At 51.3% G+C, this 18,757-nt stretch overlaps 7 protein-coding genes across 7 annotated transcripts; 3 read left to right on the forward strand and 4 right to left on the reverse strand.

Moving 5' to 3' along the window:
* Positions 1-434: 434 nt before the first annotated feature.
* ALTATR162_LOCUS8130 (uncharacterized protein) lies at positions 435-1,468 on the reverse strand (the record flags this gene model as incomplete). The annotated part of the gene is made up of 4 exons (XM_043315760.1): positions 435-450; positions 503-1,200; positions 1,284-1,378; positions 1,450-1,468. 4 exons carry the CDS (start codon positions 1,466-1,468, stop codon positions 435-437), a joined length of 828 nt encoding a protein of 275 aa, XP_043171695.1.
* Positions 1,469-1,978: 510 nt separating this feature from the next.
* On the reverse strand, positions 1,979-3,764 carry ALTATR162_LOCUS8131 (uncharacterized protein; the record flags this gene model as incomplete). Its single annotated transcript, XM_043315761.1, has 3 exons — positions 1,979-3,403; positions 3,453-3,682; positions 3,737-3,764. The coding sequence occupies 3 exons, from the start codon at positions 3,762-3,764 to the stop codon at positions 1,979-1,981; spliced, it is 1,683 nt and encodes a 560-aa protein (XP_043171696.1).
* Positions 3,765-4,813: 1,049 nt separating this feature from the next.
* ALTATR162_LOCUS8132 (uncharacterized protein) lies at positions 4,814-6,007 on the reverse strand (the record flags this gene model as incomplete). The annotated part of the gene is made up of 3 exons (XM_043315762.1): positions 4,814-4,840; positions 4,892-5,930; positions 5,985-6,007. The coding sequence occupies 3 exons, from the start codon at positions 6,005-6,007 to the stop codon at positions 4,814-4,816; spliced, it is 1,089 nt and encodes a 362-aa protein (XP_043171697.1).
* Positions 6,008-6,278: 271 nt separating this feature from the next.
* Positions 6,279-6,963, forward strand: ALTATR162_LOCUS8133 (uncharacterized protein; the record flags this gene model as incomplete). Its single annotated transcript, XM_043315763.1, has 3 exons — positions 6,279-6,515; positions 6,629-6,741; positions 6,795-6,963. 3 exons carry the CDS (start codon positions 6,279-6,281, stop codon positions 6,961-6,963), a joined length of 519 nt encoding a protein of 172 aa, XP_043171698.1.
* Positions 6,964-7,283: 320 nt separating this feature from the next.
* ALTATR162_LOCUS8134 (uncharacterized protein) lies at positions 7,284-9,668 on the reverse strand (the record flags this gene model as incomplete). The annotated part of the gene is made up of 3 exons (XM_043315764.1): positions 7,284-9,380; positions 9,434-9,599; positions 9,655-9,668. The coding sequence occupies 3 exons, from the start codon at positions 9,666-9,668 to the stop codon at positions 7,284-7,286; spliced, it is 2,277 nt and encodes a 758-aa protein (XP_043171699.1).
* Positions 9,669-11,718: 2,050 nt separating this feature from the next.
* Positions 11,719-12,801, forward strand: ALTATR162_LOCUS8135 (uncharacterized protein; the record flags this gene model as incomplete). Its single annotated transcript, XM_043315765.1, has 1 exon — positions 11,719-12,801. The coding sequence occupies one exon, from the start codon at positions 11,719-11,721 to the stop codon at positions 12,799-12,801; it is 1,083 nt and encodes a 360-aa protein (XP_043171700.1).
* A 1,109-nt stretch (positions 12,802-13,910) lies between these two features.
* On the forward strand, positions 13,911-15,634 carry ALTATR162_LOCUS8136 (uncharacterized protein; the record flags this gene model as incomplete). Its single annotated transcript, XM_043315766.1, has 2 exons — positions 13,911-14,203; positions 14,260-15,634. The coding sequence occupies 2 exons, from the start codon at positions 13,911-13,913 to the stop codon at positions 15,632-15,634; spliced, it is 1,668 nt and encodes a 555-aa protein (XP_043171701.1).
* Positions 15,635-18,757: the final 3,123 nt, after the last annotated feature.

The following is an 18,757-nucleotide window of genomic DNA, read 5'->3' on the forward strand; positions in this document are numbered from 1 at the left end:
GGCATCAGTTCGCATATTCAGACGGTTCACTATCGAATTTGAGTTGTGAACTGACTGTAGTGCAAATCCAGACTTTGCATGTAACGCTGACACCGGAAGATAAACCAGTGCTTCACCGCACTAATGTTGTACACTCAATAGTGCAGAAAGTGACCTTGAACGGAATATCATGCTCGATTGTGCGAATCAGCCATCTACTGGTATCTATCTAAAATGCACCGCCTATGCGTCAAAACCATGCCGCTTCGTCTCGAAATTCAATCGCGACAAAGACAGACTGAGCGCAAAATGCCCCAGACGCATATTGACTTTTCAATCCTGATATACACCAGCCGCGACTCCAGGCTACCTCATAATCTGGTAGGATGCTACTATCTCGCACTAGACAGGAGAGTCCGAGGGGAAGGCGTGTGAATGAGAAGTGGCGTCGTGCCTCACATGAAGTCATCACTGTACATGTGTTAGTATCTGTAGGCCCCAGACAAAATTGGACATGACTTACTCTCCAAAGTCCTCATCATCGTATGCCCTGGTGTCTGCCCTGACACCGACATCCCTGCTCGCGTTGAGCGTAGTCTTGGTCTTTGCCGCCTTTGTCTTCTTTCCACCCTTCTCCGCAGCCTTCTCCTCCTTCATCTTCTCGTTGCTCAGTGTGGTCAAGCCAGATGCGATTTTCTTAATCTGCTCACTCGGCAGGTCCTTGGCGATCTGCTTGGTGAACTCTTGCAGGAAGAGCGAGTACTGTCCCTTCTTAGAATTGGCAGCAATCAGAGGTGTGAGTGTCTCCCGGAGCTTGGTGAACTGGTCTTTGGTGTTGGGGTTGAAAATGGAGAGAGAGGATAGGTCGATGGCATTGCCCGGGTTACTCTCATCGGTGATGGTAACAGCCTTGCCAGTACGGGTTTTGTTACTGACGCTCAATTCACCGAAGAGTTCCTCAGCTTGGGCGCGCGAAGCGTCAAGTTCTGCCTGGCGCATTCTTTCGCGACGCTCGGCCTCGGTCTCTTCCTCGTCCGTCTCACCATCTTCTTCCATCTGCCGTCGGCGTAGTGCTGCCTGTCTGTGCTCCTCAATCCGCTGCGCCTTGGACTTGTGGTTTGCCTTTGCCTCTGCATCCGCCTTTGCCTTTGCCTCGGCGGCCTTCTTCGCCTTCTCGCGCTCGACTTCTGAGTCCTCTGCTGCATCCCATGAATCTAGGACCTGTTGTGTCCACAGTTAGTACATTTGGTCTTGTATGGCGGGGCTTAGATCGTGCAAGCGCGGGGCATGGTGGGCTGACGCACATCGTCATCTTCTTCTTCGTCGTCGAATTTGCTACGGCGGGCGATAGGCGCTACCTGTGGAGAGGTAGGAGGAGAGCTGCCCTCTTCTTCGTCGTCTATAAACCATGTTAGCCCCAAGCCTTCCAATGTCCATCTTGAAGCGCGCGCAGTATCGAACATGACGTACCCCACTTTCCTGGTGCCATGGCTGCAATCGTTTGTAGGGAGATGCGGTTTGTGGTGGTTAGGCTGTAGTATTCAAGTACCCCGGCAGCGGCGCAAGGTTTTATAATCGGGTGATGTGGGTGAAAGAAATGACCTAAAGTTGACTGCGGCGCGAAACAATAGTTGGGCTCACCATCGCGCGTGGCTCGCTTCCGATCTACCTAAAAATTCGCTGCCCAATCACATAGGGTGCGCCACGTTCACTCTTCAACATCACCTTTCGAGTCCACTATTATTAGACTATTCGTGGTGTATCATAGTTCGGCCGTAGGCACCTTGTAGCCGGATTGTATCAGCCATCTCATATGTACAAGACATTATCTCTTTAGCCCTTTCCTTCACGCCTTTTGAGGCTTGCTGCAAATACAATGAAAACTCCTATGCCCCTAAGCAACAAGAAAATATGGAAAGGGGATGGAACTTAAGACCAGCCTAAACATTGCCACAAAACATTAATTGCAAACGCATTCATTGGGAGAGAAGACCCATATTTACCGCTCAGGAACTTCCCAGGGCCTCCAGAATTTCCACCCTTCTCTGACATCTCGAAGACCCTTCCGCTTCGAACTCGACACTCCGACCAGTCTCTCGATGCCGATAGTGCCCTCAGCCCGAAGAAACTTCTCTTGGTCAATCTCCTCTCCACCTTCCTCTTCATTCCCGTTGTGTAGTACTGCAGGCCAAAGCACACCCACGCCGTCACCGGCAAGCGTCGTTTCAAATTTCTCAAAGCCTTCGTTCTCCAGTTTGACCTCAAGAGAGTCGAGGATCTTGTATTTCAGCTTTGTACCATTGGAGATTATGGATGCGGCGCAATCAACATCCGCTTCATCAGACGTATCAGATTCGTCCGATGAGATGTCGTGGTGCATGCCATTCGCGTGACCGTTGGTAAGGGCTGGGGGTTGGGGCTTGAGAATGGTAATGGCACATCCTCCGCCTCCTGCGCCTGTGAGTTTTGTCCACCCGATACCAGTATGATCAATGATTTCGCGGATACGCTCGAGTTTGGGGTGTGAGACGCCCAATGAGACGAGCAGGCCGTGGTTGATCGTGACGAGCTCGCCGAGGTGTTTTAGTGCGTCAGGAGAGGTTGAGTCGAAATCTGGTGATGTGAGTAGTTTGTGTGCAGATTCGGTCACCAATCCAATAGCGTTGAGGATGTTCTCCGTAAGGGCGGGGTGCACGTTGCGTAGGTTGGCCACCTTGGCGACCTCGGTAGCTGTACTGCGAGATTGTCGTGTGTTGACAAGCAGTAGTGGGAGCTCAGGAAAGCTATGCAGCGGGATGACCAGAGGTGGCTTGTCGTAATCCCTCCGCTGGAACAAGACTGCTTTACCACCTGAGGAGACGGTGTTGTCGACACCTGATGGATTTCCGTGTATGCACATCTCGCCAACGAACGCCCATCGGTTTATTCGCTCAATGTTGAGCTCACACTCTTGTGGCGGCTGATCCTGATGAGGTCCGCTGAGTGCGCGGATCTGTAGGAGCATCGCCGTACTGAGACAGACGGAGATACTGGCGCTGCTGCCCAAGCCTGCACCAATGGGAATGGTAGATCGTAACGTGTAAACGCAGGGAGGCACTTTGCGCGACGCAAGAGAAAGGAAGAGGTACAAGAAAGAGCATGCGGAGGCATGATGGATCTTGCGTATTGACTCGGGGGCTTTTGGTGATACTTGATCTATCAAGGGTTGTATGGCGGCCATGAGGTCGGGATCTAGGGAGGTGACGAGGTCATAGTAGTACTTCTTCTTGCCCGATTTAGAGAAGCTGTCCCAGGGCAGGTCATCGATATTCCACGTGTGTTCCATCTGTATGTCGGGGAAGCGCAGCTTAACGGTCCGATTTGATTTGGAGAGAAACGAGACGTGGAGATAGGATCGGAGCGATATAGCAGCGGCGATGGCAGCCTGGAGGATATCAGCATCTGTCTTGCGATGGTCAACCTATCGAGCCTACCTTGCCGTGTACTACCGCATGTTCTCCGTAGACGATGACCTTGCCTGGTGCAGAAACCATGAAAGGAGGCATCATAGGTGACGACTGCTTCCTGAGCAGCACAGGAGCGCCGTTCGGCTTTGTGGAGGTGATTGAGGGCATATTAGAGGCCAATTGTGCGGGCATAGATTCTATGGGCGAGGGCTCGGGTGTCTGAGTGGAATGCGACGACGTGCGCGGGTGAAGGCTCGCTGCGTTCGGGTTAGCCATGACTTGAGCCTTCAACCTGGAAGGAGCCGCCTTACGTGGCGCGACCACAGTATTCCTGCGCATGCTGCTATTTGCTGCCATGACTGCGAAAAGAAGAAAAGTGAAAAGTAACAAGTGAACGTGAGTGAATAGATTGGGGAACTGCCAACGGCAAAGGAGGCGTCGTGCTCAACGGGCGGGCCATGTACCAGAGTTGGGCGAGGTCATTATACATGGGCTAAGTCGACGGCGGACTAGTGATCAGCTCCACCATGCAGGAACTGTCGGGGTTAATCTTACATCCCTGTTTTCTAGAACCGCCCTATGGCTGCCCGGACATTTCCAAGACATGCACTGCCTACTCTCTCTTCCTCTCTCTCTCTCTAGAATTACGTCTGTACTGCGTAACACGACGCGGCGCTCAACGTTGGCGCAGTCATGTTCTACGCTTGCTTCGGATTCTTTGACCAAGTCACGCGAACAATATCAAGACAGCCCCTTGTCGTTCCGCACTCATCCTTCACAGCCGCAGTAAGCTGAAGAAGCGGCCCGGTGGCATGACACTAGAGAATGATGGTTTAGATGCGGGGAACTTTCATATTATATTAACTGTCACCCGGTGTATTAAATATTCAGAACTCCCAAATGTCTTAAGTCACTGCTATTAGTAATACAGCACTACTAAAAAGCTATAAAATATTGCATACAACAGTTAGAAATTTCTCCTAATGCTGTGCATGCTTAGGATTATAATGCAGCTGTAGAGTTGTAGGTAGGTGCGTGGTAGTTGTGTCAAGATAGCAGTATATCTAGTGGCCCTTGTTGAGTCCCGATTATTTCATACATTGGGTGACTGTAAACTGCAAGGAGCCAGATATGACGACTTGGGCCACGCAGCCGTCGGGGTCCGACAAATCGTCGGAACCCGACATCTACTCAAGGCACAGCCACAACACGCAACGCAATCGTGGTACACGAATCAAGACTAGAGGCTATACTTGTTGTTATGTAAAGGGTATCCGTATATCCGATATCGTGATTTTCAGAGACTGTAAATATGGATTCTAGCAAGTGCCTGTCAAACAACACCCAATAACTCCTCGCTATGCATGTACAATTCGGATGGAAGGAATCTATGATGGTGTTTTAATCATAAAAATCTACGAATATGTTAGTGAGGACTGGACAAGGATTAAAGGGTGTTGACATACCTCTCTCATGGCCTGTGCATCCATAGTCGCAGCCTTCTTCTGACGGATCCATTTCTGCCTGACGGCATGCATGCCTCTTGGAGTGTATGCTAGGCCAGCGGATACCGGCGTGGATGTTTTTGACAAAGGAACCGATGAGATCGTTGTTGGCGTACTCTCATCCTCCTCACTCTCAGAGCTGGAGTCGTCTGAGCTGTCCTTTTTCGCTGCTTTCTTAGCAGCTTTCTTCAGAGCCTTCTTGGCCTTCTTCTCCTCCTTACGTGCCTTCTTCTCGGCTTTCCGGCGTTCCTTATCCGTAAGCGGTTCTGGGTCGGACGTTGAAGTGGCGGCATCGTCGGTGGAGGATTCAGCATCTGATGAGGATGCCCGCTTCGACTTCTTCGATTTGTCCTTTTTTTTGTCTTTCTTGTCTTTTTTGTCTTTCTTGTCCTTCTTCGACTTGGATTCATCGCTCTCCTTCTGTGCTTCGTCGCGCAAGTCCAGGCTCTTCTTCTTGCGCTTTACCTTGGGCTCGTCGTCGGTGCGCTCATCGCGCTTCCTTTTCTTGTCTTTCTTGTCCGATGCGCCATCGTCGCTCTCTGGCTCAGACTTGATCTCAGGCTTGATCTCCACTTCCTTCTTGATATCAGAGCTTTTCGTAATTTTGTCGCCCACCAGAAAGCCGCCGCTAACGAAGTTCATCATGCCGTACTTCCGGTACACAAACGCCCTCTTCTCAATCTCCTCTCGCCTTTCCTCTTCCTTCTTGACTTCGGCCTCATTGCCATTTAGACGTCCAAGAATACTCTCTAGACCTGCAAGACCAAAGTTTTCCGCGCGTTCACTCCCTCGCTTTGCGCCCAAGCCAAGATTATCGTCCTTGAGGAACACCCGAATATGCGATTGTGAGGCAGCGGTGTAATGGGCGGCATGAGAGGCATCTGTCGCTCCCAGAGAGTTACCGGGCTGCCATCCTTGCGAAGTCAATATGCGATGGCCGAAGCGCGACGTGTTGTTCGCCCAAGTAGTATTTTGGGGATCGTTGGCGATCTTTGATCGACTGGTGTGGCGTTAGCTATGCGGGGATTGGCCAGGGTCGAACTGGCAGACATACTTCTTCGGCGCTGCGAGACCCATGCTGAATATTGGACAGAGTGAACGATATTGCGATTGTCGAAGGGAAAGCGGGAGTCCGCAAACAGGACCAAAAATTTGTGGATGCCCGCTAGCGCGGAATCTCGGCGCTATGTGGGGAAGCCAGCTCTCCCCATCTCAAGGCTCCGAGCCAGCACTTTCCAACTGGCCAGCTTCACCATTTGAGCTGTAACAAGAAAAGCCTCGACGCAACGAGCCAATTGATCACAAGTTTTTTCATGCCACTAATCATCAACACTCACCCACAGCAGCCATGACACTACCGCGTGCATCCAAGAAATCCACCTCCGCAACCCCATCCATAGCCGCAACTCGCCAGGGCGCACAGCAGTCCCGAAGACAGATCATCGGCGAAGCAGAAGAGCTTGACGATTCTGGCGAAGCCAACAGTGCAGGCGATGACGAAGATTCAGGGCACGAAGGGACACAAGCATCACAGAACACTTCCGATGGCCCGCTGGAGCACCTGATGGCGAAGATGGTAGAGGACGTATGTTTAGATGAATTCAGCAACTACACACTATCGTCTTCATGTTCCTATCAGTGGCCCAAAGTCGCCTCGTCTTGAGGCCGTTAGATGCATCAGGCTAATTCTGAGCGCAGCAACGCAAGCGTTACGACATGTTAAAGAAAAACGTAGGTAGGACTTACAACAACCATTACGACAATATCGAAGAGTCCATCAACATTGTATACGACACACACGAACAAGAGGCGTAAGTAACGAGGCATTAGAATCATACTACCCCATAGACTAACAGTATCCCAGGTCAACAGCCCACCAAGCGCAGCTCAAACGCCTCCAAGACCTATTCGACCAAAAGACTAGCATCGAGACCGCTATGACAAGGCAGCTAGCAAGCTTGCAAAAGATATACCATGCGCACTCTCGTGATCTGGAGGCAGTCGTTGACCGCCGACTAAGAGAGATGAAGTGAGCCCGATAAATCTAAGAACAATGAGGGTGTGCAACCTTGTCGCAGAACGGCGCTCCTATACAGAATTGCGACTTTCCAAGTCTGAGCGTCGTAGGCAGAGTCACAGCAAAACAACGACGTAGTTGTTCATTAGAATAGACACTAAATATCAAAATAATGTAATCCGATTCCAGGTATCATAAGAGCAACCCATCCAACACGTTCCAAGCACTTTGCGCTTTAGTAAATCAAAATATCGTCCAGGTAGACAGAGGCTACGCGCACCGCTTAACTCTATGCAGAGTCGGTGCCCGAACGCCACAACGCCAATATCATGCATGTTACCTCCGGTATTCCGGCAAGGCTTCACTTTCCCGCCTACTATCCTGTGGCCCACCTTGCGTACTTCGACCTGGACGTACAGCGCCCACGAGATCTTCGTCGTCATCGTTCAGCATAGGTGCCGAAGGCGCCAAGTGCAAGCTTTGCATTCTATTGAGCGGCGGTGCTGAAGGACCATGTGATGGCTCACCGTCTTCGTCATGGTCTGTAGGCGGCGCACTTCTTTCCATTTCTAGTCTTCGTCGCTGCATTTCTTGCTTGTCGTCGGTGGGTTCGACATGCGATGACGAACTAGCAACATACTCTGGTGCTGATCCTTGTGCTGTGGTGGGCGGTTGTGGTGGCAGTGGCGGTAGTGGTTTCGACTGGTCGTTGTTGTCGCCATTGGTGGATGGTTCTGGGTGACTGGGATGTATGGTATGCGAGGACTCAGTTCTGATGGTCCTTGTCTCATCATCTGTGATATTCGTAATACGGCGCTGCAAGTGCGGTACGGGTGTCATGCCCGATGACAACGACGGCGAGGAAGCCGCGCGAAATGGGGGTGGAGGATGGGCGGGAGTCGAGGAAGATGAAGATGCTGCGACATAAGGGGGATTCGGATCGTCATCTTCCGGTAACAAGGGCGCCGACGCTGGTATACCGTATTGGACCGCTCCTGAAGGTGCTGACGGTCCGGCAGTATCGGGCGGTTGAGATGGTAGTAAGCGCTCTTCTGCTCTTCGCAACCGCTCTTTCTCCGATATCCCTTGTTCTTCTTCGGGAACAGCTGCAGGTACTGGGAACGATGCAGCTCCGCCTGCGCTATGTTGTTCGTATCCAGGAACCTCGTAATACGTTGGGTCGTAATTGTAGTCGTAATATTGTCCGTTCTCGTCTTGCTCGTAATAGTACTGATCATAGCCCTGTTGAGCATTTGGATCCATGTGTCCTTCATGGGCACCATTGTTGTCGACCGGCTGTTCCTGTGTCTGTTTCTTCTTGCCATTCCTATCGCTGTCCCTGGTACCGATGACAACTTCGAACAAAGCAGAAACGATGCCCTTTTCGCGGCGAATCTGATCGGTGTCGACAAAGTTGCCTCCCCAGGTTGAGAACATGCTGCCAGTAGCATCATCGCGTGTCATGGCTGAGGTACCACCAGCTGCAGAAGGCAGATTGACAAGCCCGGCATTAGATACCATTCGGTCAAGGCCTGTCAACTTGCCCTGTATATCTACAACCACTTCGACGTAGTACTTGAAGGATATCATCGCTCCTGGGACGTTTGATATTGTGGGGAATGCCTCATCAGGCACGCGTACTGTACACTTCACTTCAGCCGTTAGCGTCCTAGGATCAACAAAGAGCGGTGCGAATGACTGGCATAAATCCTTCCGGAACAAATGACTGGATCCGGCCGATGAGAGAGACAAGCCTCCTAAACCAGTTCTCGATTTCGGGTAGTAATCTTCGGACTTGGTCTTGTCGCCTTTGCTGTTGGGTACAACAGGCAGCGCAGGATGCATGTCTACCCTTGCTTGACGATACAACGTGATGATAATGCCTTTCAAGCTTCGTATGTGCTTTGTATGGTTTACAGTGACTTTGATAGGTATTTGGTCGCCTCTGAGAAAGCCTCCCTTTAGTACATCGATCGTGGCTGTGATTGTCTTTCCTTTTAGGGTCGTTCGACTTCCATTCTGTGAGCCCGATCCGTCTGTAGCCGTGTTGATCGATCGAATGCCGTACTCGGTGCCAGAAGCGTTCCCGCTACTTCTCTGACTCTCATAGCTCACGTCGCTAGGCGAGGGGCTCCGGGGACCCTCCGTCTCCTCAACAGTATTTGTTATTTCTAAAGCGGACCCTACTGGCTGAGGTTCTGAAGTGGTAGGTGTCTGTGGAGCCTCCTCAGTTGGTCGTTTCCGCGTCGACCTAGCACGCGTTCGTCTAGATATGGGTTCCAATGAGATGACACGAGGCTTTAGCGGCGGTACGGGCGCGATATCGACCGATTCGGTAAGGTAGACCTTCGTATCGCATGACGCAGTCGGCGATATGGTAGTGGGGCGGGTCAAGGTAGCATTGAGCATGTAGGAAATTGTTCCGCGCTCAAACTGTACATTATTGTCAGCATGTTCGTCAGTTGCAGCACTGCGTTGTTGCTTACGTCAATACTGCTGGGTAAGCCTTTGGACGGAAACTCGAGTTCGAAGTTGAAGTGGTATACGCCCTCGGACAGTCTCCCTCGCCGCAAAGCACAACCTCGTCCTCGAAAAGCGAAACGAATCCATTGCCAAAGTAACTCCCTGCCTTCGTTCCTCTCCCAGAACCGACTGTTGAACAGTAATTCTTGTAGGCGTCCCCCGGAGTATTTGGGTTTTTGAACACCTGGGCATAGCCATGTAGAGATACAACCAAATGAGTGATTCTCAGGGGTTTGACAATCTTGATGATGACGGTCCCGCTAATTATGTCTCCTGGAGTGTAATGCCGATGCGGGTCGTCGGACTGGATATAAAACTCGGTGTAATAGCGAGTCTTGGAGGTCAAGGGCGATTTGAGCCGAGATAGAAACGATCTGCTCGACACTGGAGAGGACGGAGTAGCGGGTGAACGTGTCTGGCTGGAAGTCATACTCCGTGTACCACGCACATCATGCGGCTATCCGCAATGTCGACAATCGTCTCGGCGAGCCCACGCGACTCTACAGATGTGTCAAACCGAGCTCGCCGCTTGAAGGGCCGAGAAAGGCTGTTGCGCAGGGGTTCGAGGTGCGGGTACCGGTGTCGGGAGGCACGCGCGACTGGACGTAGGTGAATCGCGAGAATGACTCTGCGTGATTAGCCACGGTGGCAGGTGTAACAGGGACGATGAAGGACGCGATCAGGTGTCCGACGTATGATGTTGTGGTCCTGGGGCGGTCGCTTCAGGGCTGGCGCACGCAACGGCGACGCGCAACTGTCTCAGATGGACTGGGGGCTGTGGTGGTGCAACTAGACAACGTCGATAGGAAGCAACTGGATAGCGCGCACTTTTGGTCAGCATTGCGGACGACTCTGCGTAGTAGTGGCAATATGGGGCCTTCTCGCGGTCCCACGCGGGGAACAACGATGGTGATGGTGGCAGTGCTCTCTAGCGTGAGCAAAGACAAGCCGCCGTGCACGGCGCCGCCCCATGGATGCTAACTTGACGGACACAAGGCGGACAGCAGTTGGGAAGCTTGTGGGGCGCGAAGGAATGGATGGAATGAATGATGGATCAGCAGTTACGTACAGCTTGGGTTGCGCAGAATGCTTGTTCAAGAGCCGCAATGATCTTGGCTGCCAAGTCGTCAAAGGAACACAGGGTCTGCGACACGATGGAGAGACGTAGAGTGGGGACCTTTTGTATGTGGAAAAGCTTCGTGTTCTCCACAGCATCCAAAGATTGATGTTCAGATGGAGCTTCAAGAGTGAGGACAAGCCATGTGTGGAAGGGGTAGGCCAACAACTTGGGTCCGTCGCCAGCTATACAAGAAAGTTACCCGCAGAGGGAGGCACCGTGCTCACAATGCACGATGCACGCCATACGCGGATCAACCTATGCGGATCCCCGATGCTGGGTCGCTAGGCTGTGGTTGCGTTGCACACTTCTTTTCGTCTGCCTACTCGGCCTAATGCTATGCGAGTGAGTCTTCTGGCATCGCTCCGACAGCCTACTGAAGCTTGCTCTAGGTACATTCGACCAAAATATGCGCTACGAAGCTTGCGAAAGCAGCTGATGTTGTGAGGAAAACCATCAAGTATCAGTGGATTTGTTGGACAGGGCTAGCAATCTGGCACCAGATGCTATTCATGTTTAGCCATTGGCGAGGGGACAGGCCCACCGCGGCACCAGCTGGGTCTCGATCACGCCGTCCGCGTCCTAGCGTGTGATCGTTGCTAAGCTTCTGTGCCAAGCAGGTCAGCAATGCTTATCATATGCTGTTAGTGCGAAACAACCGGTGGTCACACTTCACGTTTCGAAGAGTAGAGACTACCACCACGAAAGTGATTTCCACGGCAGAAGCCGTAAGCCACGGTCCACCCAAAGCGGAACCGTTACCAATAAGTGAACAGGACCTAGGTAGCTCAGTAGACACGTTTGCTCTGCTATGGTTCTGCTCTGACCCATGGCTGGAAAGCCACTCACAACTACTGCGATTCAAACAACGCCAAAACGGAAAGACGCGCTCGAACAAGACAGAGCGCAACTCAGAACATCGGCGAGGTACTTGCAATGGCATACCATGTATTCGCAATGGTCGTTACCTAAGTACTGTTGTAATGCAGAAAGCAGCCATACGCTCCTGCTCCAAGTATCGTATATATCGCCTTCGCCACACTGAGACCTGGTATATCTCCTCACTCCCATCCTCATCTTCGACCCTTTTCTCTTCCCGCGTACCCCTCCTTTCATTCTCCTACCGTCATCATGGTCACACTTCCGCCACAAGCCAGCAACAACTACAAGGAAACAGCGAACCGAAAACGAAAGACTCCTATATGTCAAGGCAGCGATACCCCAGTAGGAAGGAAACGGAAAGGCAGGAGAATTTGTCCCGCTAAAGCGCCGGTCAGCGACCCCAAAACCTTCTCCGCTCTGCCAGAAGAACTTCGACTCGAAATTTACAGGTGGAACGCAAATCGCATAGCTATGAATCACATTCCTGGATTCGAACATGCACTCTGGCCCTCAATCGCATACGATTGCGGCATCGCTGGAGTCAGCCGCCAAATCCAGCAAGCTGCTGACGACGCCCTAATTGCACTGGACCGAGAGAAAGAAGCACGCATCTACTTACACTGGAAAGGCATCAAGCAACTGCCTCGCCTTTTGCAGTTACTTGCTCACACGTATACCTGGGGCGAGCGCTGGCTTGAAGCCAATCCGCCATTTGTAACAGATGATAGGCAAGATTGGGTGCGAGTCAAACAGTCGACCTCCCATGATCTCAACATACTTCTCTACGAGTACCTCAGCCCCACTCGTTACAAGAGTATCTTCGACGAACTTGGAAGTTCTTCACGATCGCCCAAACTCGGCACACATGTACGAAACTGGTTCAGACACATTGCTGTGAACTGCCATACTGCGGCGCCCATTTCCCTAGACGAGACTGAACGGCATCTCTTGGTCAAATTCCTTGAGATGACAATGGACAAGATGCGGAACCCACGTACGACCGGCGATATAGAGATATGTCTCATCGTCCCACGAGCTTATTCGTTTTCTTTGGCCTCTGTGGATCAGGCCAATGCGATAGATCCTTACCACATCGCGCAATATATGTACCAGCTCTTTAAGACGTTCCGCAAAGATTTCCGCATAAAATTCCACCTTCTTACGATTCTTGAAACATCAACACGCGAGCAACTTTGGACATGGCCCATCGGAGCTTATATCCCTTATCTGGATCCAGGCTTTGAGCTTATGGAAAAGGTGGATGCTGATGATTTTCAGGTCAATTTCGGCGGCATTACACGTGAAGATATCGAGACGATGGGTTTTGCTTGACTGCCTTCAATATGACTGGTGACGAGTGTAGTGGAGTGCTCAATATGACATTCTGGTGGTCATGATTAGAGTACACTCGTTTCTACCATGTCCATCCGATTCATCATTGATCAGCCCATTGAAGGCATGCAGTATTTATGTCCCATTGTGTGCACTGACTATCCAGTCATTGTGTACCTCTACTCGGGCTCTAGTAAAACTTTAGGATAGTTGGAGACTTTGTAGTTGCGAGGACTATATGTAAGGGCAGTCATGGTGATAGTACCCGTGTAGTCTGGTCTGAGCGAGTTTCGTGTTTGTCTCTGAATTTGTGATGTCATACAACATAGTGTTTCGTACGAAAAAACACAGCTTGAAATACTGGAAGAGAATCTTCCGATGACATGGATGTACCGTATTTCGATTTTCCTTATCAGGATTGACGCTTCAGATTGAATCCGAAAGGATTGCTTGGCATTGAGCTTTTGCTACGACAATGTTCATCTTGGAGCTTGTAGGCGAAGTTCCAGTGCAAAACCTCAAAGACAAATAGATCGAGGAGACTACAAGCTAGGTGAAGAGATTCTTCGATAGATACCACGAGAAGATGAGTAACCACATGAGAAAGATAGGCGCTACAGCAGTCTGAGGTCATCGAAAAGGATATAGCAGACAGAACATCGCGAGTCCCTGAACCAACTGGCTACCGGTTCTAGAAATCTGCGTGACTGGGTGGTCGTCACGCTAGGTTTGACGGATTCTTGGTGTAGAGTTGGTGGCAAGCAGGCTGCTGACTCAGTTTGCAGATTGAGAAAGCACAGACTGACGTCGCGCGCTGAACTTTTTGCGGCAACACAAACTAGATGCTGAATACTTTTGGCATCCACTCTGTCACAACCCCTCGATCTCTTTACTTTTCTCTAGGTCTTCCAGTGAGACTTACTTTGTATGTACGAATGAAGATAATGAAACTAGTTTCACTCTCTCTTCCATCTCGCTCGCTTGCTCTTGCTCGCCTCATTCCATCGCGCCTGTCTCTAGCAACTAATACAAAACATAGCCACGCCTCAACAGTCGTCTCCCTCACTCAACACAGACACTACACCCAACCTCCAGCACAACTCTCAGTCATGTCTGCACCACCGAAGCGCAAGTGGCCTCGCGGCAGAGGCGGAGGTGGCGGCGGCGGTGATCGTGCGAACGGTGCCCCTGGGCGCGGCGGGCCTACGAATCCTCGCTCGACCATGTCGCAGCAGCCAAAACGTCCTAGAGTTGAAGATGCACAGCCGAAGCCCGAGACCGGTGTCGACGTGCGGCAGATGTACAGCACTGCGGCTGGCGATGCGGCACCGAAACCTTTCTCCGATTTGAAGAACAAGCTACACCCAGCATTGCTCAATGGCTTGGATAAGATGGGCTTTGAGTAAGCAGGATTCTTTCCGCCCTGCTCTTTGTTGACGCTATTGCTAATTACCACAGGTTTATGTCTCCAGTCCAACAAAAGGTTCTCACCCAACTACCCACACTGTCCTCCGACTGCGTTGTACAGGCAAAGACAGGTACGGGCAAGACAGTAGCCTTCCTACTACCTGCGATCCAGAACCTCCTAGCCGGTAATATGCCTCGGAAAGGCAAGGTCGCCATCCTCGTCGTCTGTCCTACGCGCGAGTTAGCTCTACAAATTGCGAAAGAGTGCAACGGTGTCACAGCGTGTCTGCCTCAAAAGATGGAGTGCCACACTGCGTTCGGCGGCACTTCCCGTGCTTCTAACCTCAAAGCCTTCATGAACGGCAACCCTACCGTTCTGGTCGCTACCCCTGGCCGTCTTGACGACATCCTGGGTGAAGAGCAAGTCCGCGAGAAGTTCTCCGATCTGAAAACGGTGATCTTGGACGAAGCGGACCAGATGCTCGATGCCGGATTCGCACCTGCGGTCAAGAAGATTCTAAGGCGCATCCCACCAAAGAACGATGGCTGGCAGGGAATGTGCTTCTCCGCAACACTACCCAAAGAAGTTCTCGATATTGCTAAGATTGTCCTGTTCCCTGGTTACACACATCTCTCGACTGTCGATCCGAACGAGGTGCCGACCCATGAGCGCGTACCACAGTTCTTCTTCTCTGTTCCCACTGTTGGTCAAACTTTCCCTGCGTTGTCAGCCTTGATTGAAGAGGAATACAACAAGAACCCCACCGACTTCAAGGCCATCGTCTTCGGTACCACCGCGAACGGTGTCGGACTACTCTACGACCTATACCGAAATGCGCTGCCACAATTCAAGCTATTTGAGCTGCACAGTCGCATGTCTCAGCCTGCTCGCACGCGTACGACCCAGGACTTCAAGGATGCCCAAAGCGGTATCTTGTTCGCATCCGATGTCGTCGGTCGCGGTATGGATTTCCCTAATGTTGGTCTGGTCGTCCAGCTGGGTCTTCCTTCAAGCACTGACCAGTACGTTCATCGAGTCGGTCGAACAGCTCGTGCCGGCAAGGATGGGCGTGCTGTTCTAGTTCTCTTTGAGCAAGAAGCCTTCTTCCCCAGGATCAACAAGACGTTGCCCATCAACCCCTACCCTGTTGACCTAGTGTCACGTCTACCCTCGCACCAGGCGAACATTGACCGAGCCTTCGTCAACGTTGATGAAGTAGCCAAGTCAAAGGCATATCAGGCATTCCTTGGTTACAACAAGACCTTCGTCAAGAAACTGCAGATCAGCACAGCTGATTTGGTTCGTTTGGCAAATGATTACGCATATACGATGGGCTGCCCGGAGCCGCCTATGTTGGAGAAGTCGACCGTTGGCAAGATGGGTCTCAAGGGAGTACCAGGTCTGAGGATTGGGTCTCGAAGATGATCTATTTCATTATTATTTTGGTTTTCCAAAGCAATGGTGGCGCAGCTGACGAATGATAACATGCTTTCTTTGGAGTTCACACATAGACCACTTGGAATTAGAGATTGCGGTTGAGTTTGCCTAGCACTGTTGTTGGAAACAAAGGATAGACCATCCATTTTGGTGCACTTGTACCTAGATACCCAATTTCTTCTGTTCAATCAATTCTTGAATGCCATCTCTAAAATCATGTGTTCCTTTCACTCGCTAAAAGATTTTGTGACCTCCTCTTCGTAGCTTCTCGTTGTGCATATCTCTTGCTGTACCACATAATATTAGTAGGTGCCTCGAATGGTTTAGTTCTCATTTATCGTATCTGAGAGTTGTTTGTAATACTCCGTGTTAAGAAAAGAACAGAACGGGTACAGAATATCAAGATCAAGATAAGAACAGTTCGTAATACGTGCGGCCTGAAGTCAAGTACATTCTGGTTGACACTCACAACTATCTCTTATGACTTTGTGCCATCTTTGTTACTGCTATCTGAACACCATTCACATGACAAAACCTTGCACATCACGGTTCAGGTTTTATCACATTCCCACGGGAGCCACATCACAGTGATGTATTATCAATTCATCACTGCAACTAACGTGTCCTAAGTACTTTTTGATGGCACAACTCAAATGACAATGGCTACCACTAGCATGACCTTCGCCCAGTACCACGGCTTCCACACCTGCAGTCATCTTTGTCCCAGCATGAGCAGGCTTCATCCTCGTGCCTGCTCTTAGGTCTTCCCATCTCATGTTCATGCCTTGCATCAAACGCCGTTCAATCTCAAAATCCTCTTACCCATATGGCGCCGTCAAATGTAGTAAGAGTACATGCCCTACCTCGTGCCCGATACTCTACTCCGGTACATCCAGGATCTTTCTGACAGCGATCTCTTTGGGTATCCTGCCCTTACCCAACACTGCAGGCAGTCCCATGCAGAACAGCAACGGTATTTGCGGCCGGAGCAATGAGCTTCCATCCATATACTACTAAGGGTCAAGAGAATATCCCGATAGAGCATACGTTTGAGTTTGGTGAAAGGCCGCGTGGGCGGTTCAGTGTTTGGCATGTTCATGTCACGCTTTGAACTTTGACTGGCGGACAGATCGTTTGAAGATACGTCAGCTGTGCGGTTAGGTGAAAAGATCGGAATGAAAGGACGCAGGGCCATACGGCGACGGGCAAGGCTGTACAAGATAGACTTTCAGTAATCGCACATGTCACTTTCCCACGTTCTAGACTTTAGCTGTGTCTGACTTCAATCTTGATGGTTTAGACTTTGGCTTCATGGTTTCATAATCAAGGATTATCAGAATGCAATTTTCTTGATTGGTCGTAGAACTGTATTTCCGTAAAGTACCGGCCACAACTTGGGCTCCGATCAGACAGGTAACGTCGGGCGGGTGACCTACGGACGAAGTGAAGCAGGCTGCGAAAACGACCAGTGGGCGGGCCTCTGCCTTCGAAATACACTTCCCGGTCGGGTCATACAGGCCTGTTTGCTGGCACAGGCGCGCAGAGAACAGACACTGTTGAGGTCGAAGTTGCGGCTACCCGCTGATCACCATGATGAGCCGTCCGCCCCACGTTGCTAATCACGGAGGAGGCTCCGCATCGTGATCTGTAAAGACTCGCTTAGGAGGTTATTAATGGAACCACATACGTTTATCGACGGCTGTCTAGCCCGGATATGAGCGTTGCGCCTTTCAACAGGAGCCGAGCCGCAAGGAAAAGGATCATTCGTAATGGACAAGAGAAAGATGGAGAGCTAAGCATGTGTAAATCGGCACTCCGGATGCGGTACATGCGTGGTGACTGTTGAGTGGGGTACAATACTGGGGTAAGCTGACATGGAAGCATGGTAGCGAAGGCTCCCTCGCATGAAGACGGCATACTCGGAGCGCATTACGACGAGTTACCCGTTTTTCACGTAGTGTCCCAAGATGAGATTTTGCGCATGTTGTCGACCAGATGGCATTTTTCATCTCATTTGCGACTTTGCGATCGCGATGCAGGAGGAGTTCCGTGCGCTGGAGTTGAGATCGAAATGAGGTGTCTGTGGTAGTTTGTAGAGACCCTTCTGGACCACGAGGGCAGCAATGCAGCGTCGACAGCGTACCCCTAGGGTGTCGGCCTGTGGCTTGAGTGGTTGAGCTGAGCTGCACCTAAGAGCCAGGGTGTCGTTTGTCGAGTTTCATGCGCCCCTAGTGTTCGGATCAGACTGTGCCACCGTCTAGCACTCGATAGGCTGTGCAGCACGCCCCGGGACATCTTCCCTAGGCATACGATAGCTGTTAACCACCGGCTTGTAGAGTACTCGGCGTCGACGAATCTGTTGTTTCACCGGCGCGTTGTACAGGCGCCTACATGCTGGTGACTTTCCCAGTCGTTTGTCGCAACAGGCGTCAGATTTCAGATGGGCACGGCGGGCAAAAGCAACGGGTTTCAGATGGGCGTCAATGGCAGCAGCCTTACCGTGCACGCCCACTGCAAACAGCTGGCTAGTGTAATTGCCGGCACGAGGTTGTCCCTGGGCCAGATGGGACATGACGTGCGATCGATCAGAGGGAACGCGTGCTCGGACCGCCTCATTGGCCACGCTTCCTTGCTCCTTCCTTGCAGGTGCGTTTGCGGTGGCAGCCAAGGAAGGTGCGCTGCAGCTGCCTCCAAGCCTGCCTACTTGCTCTCTTGTCCTGCCCGCTTTCTCTCCGCCGTCGAGCAGCAGGCTAAGACTCTCCTCTTCCTGTCTTGTTGTTTCATCGCCCACTTCGCGTCTTCGAATCTCTCCTGCCCCAACCCTCAATTTATTTGCTATCAGAAGAAAACGCACACCGCCCTCCCGCTGCAGATCCGGCATTACTGTCGTCAGAGGTTACTTTTTAGCGCCCTTAAGCGAATTGCTCCGCTGCCTCATCGCATCAGCACAGGTTAGATAGCAGCCTACACCCCCTCAAACGAGCTCCTTTCTCACAAAGTCACGTAGAATTGCATCGCGTATGATAGGCAGTATACTCCCTCCGACAATTGATAGCCCACACCTTACTGTCGATATAACTATACACTTGGCCATCGTCAGCGCAATCTTAG

The sequence above is a fragment of the Alternaria atra genome (genome assembly GCF_907166805.1).
Source record: "Alternaria atra isolate CS162 genome assembly, contig: 28, whole genome shotgun sequence".
Lineage (NCBI taxonomy): Eukaryota > Fungi > Ascomycota > Dothideomycetes > Pleosporales > Pleosporaceae > Alternaria > Alternaria atra.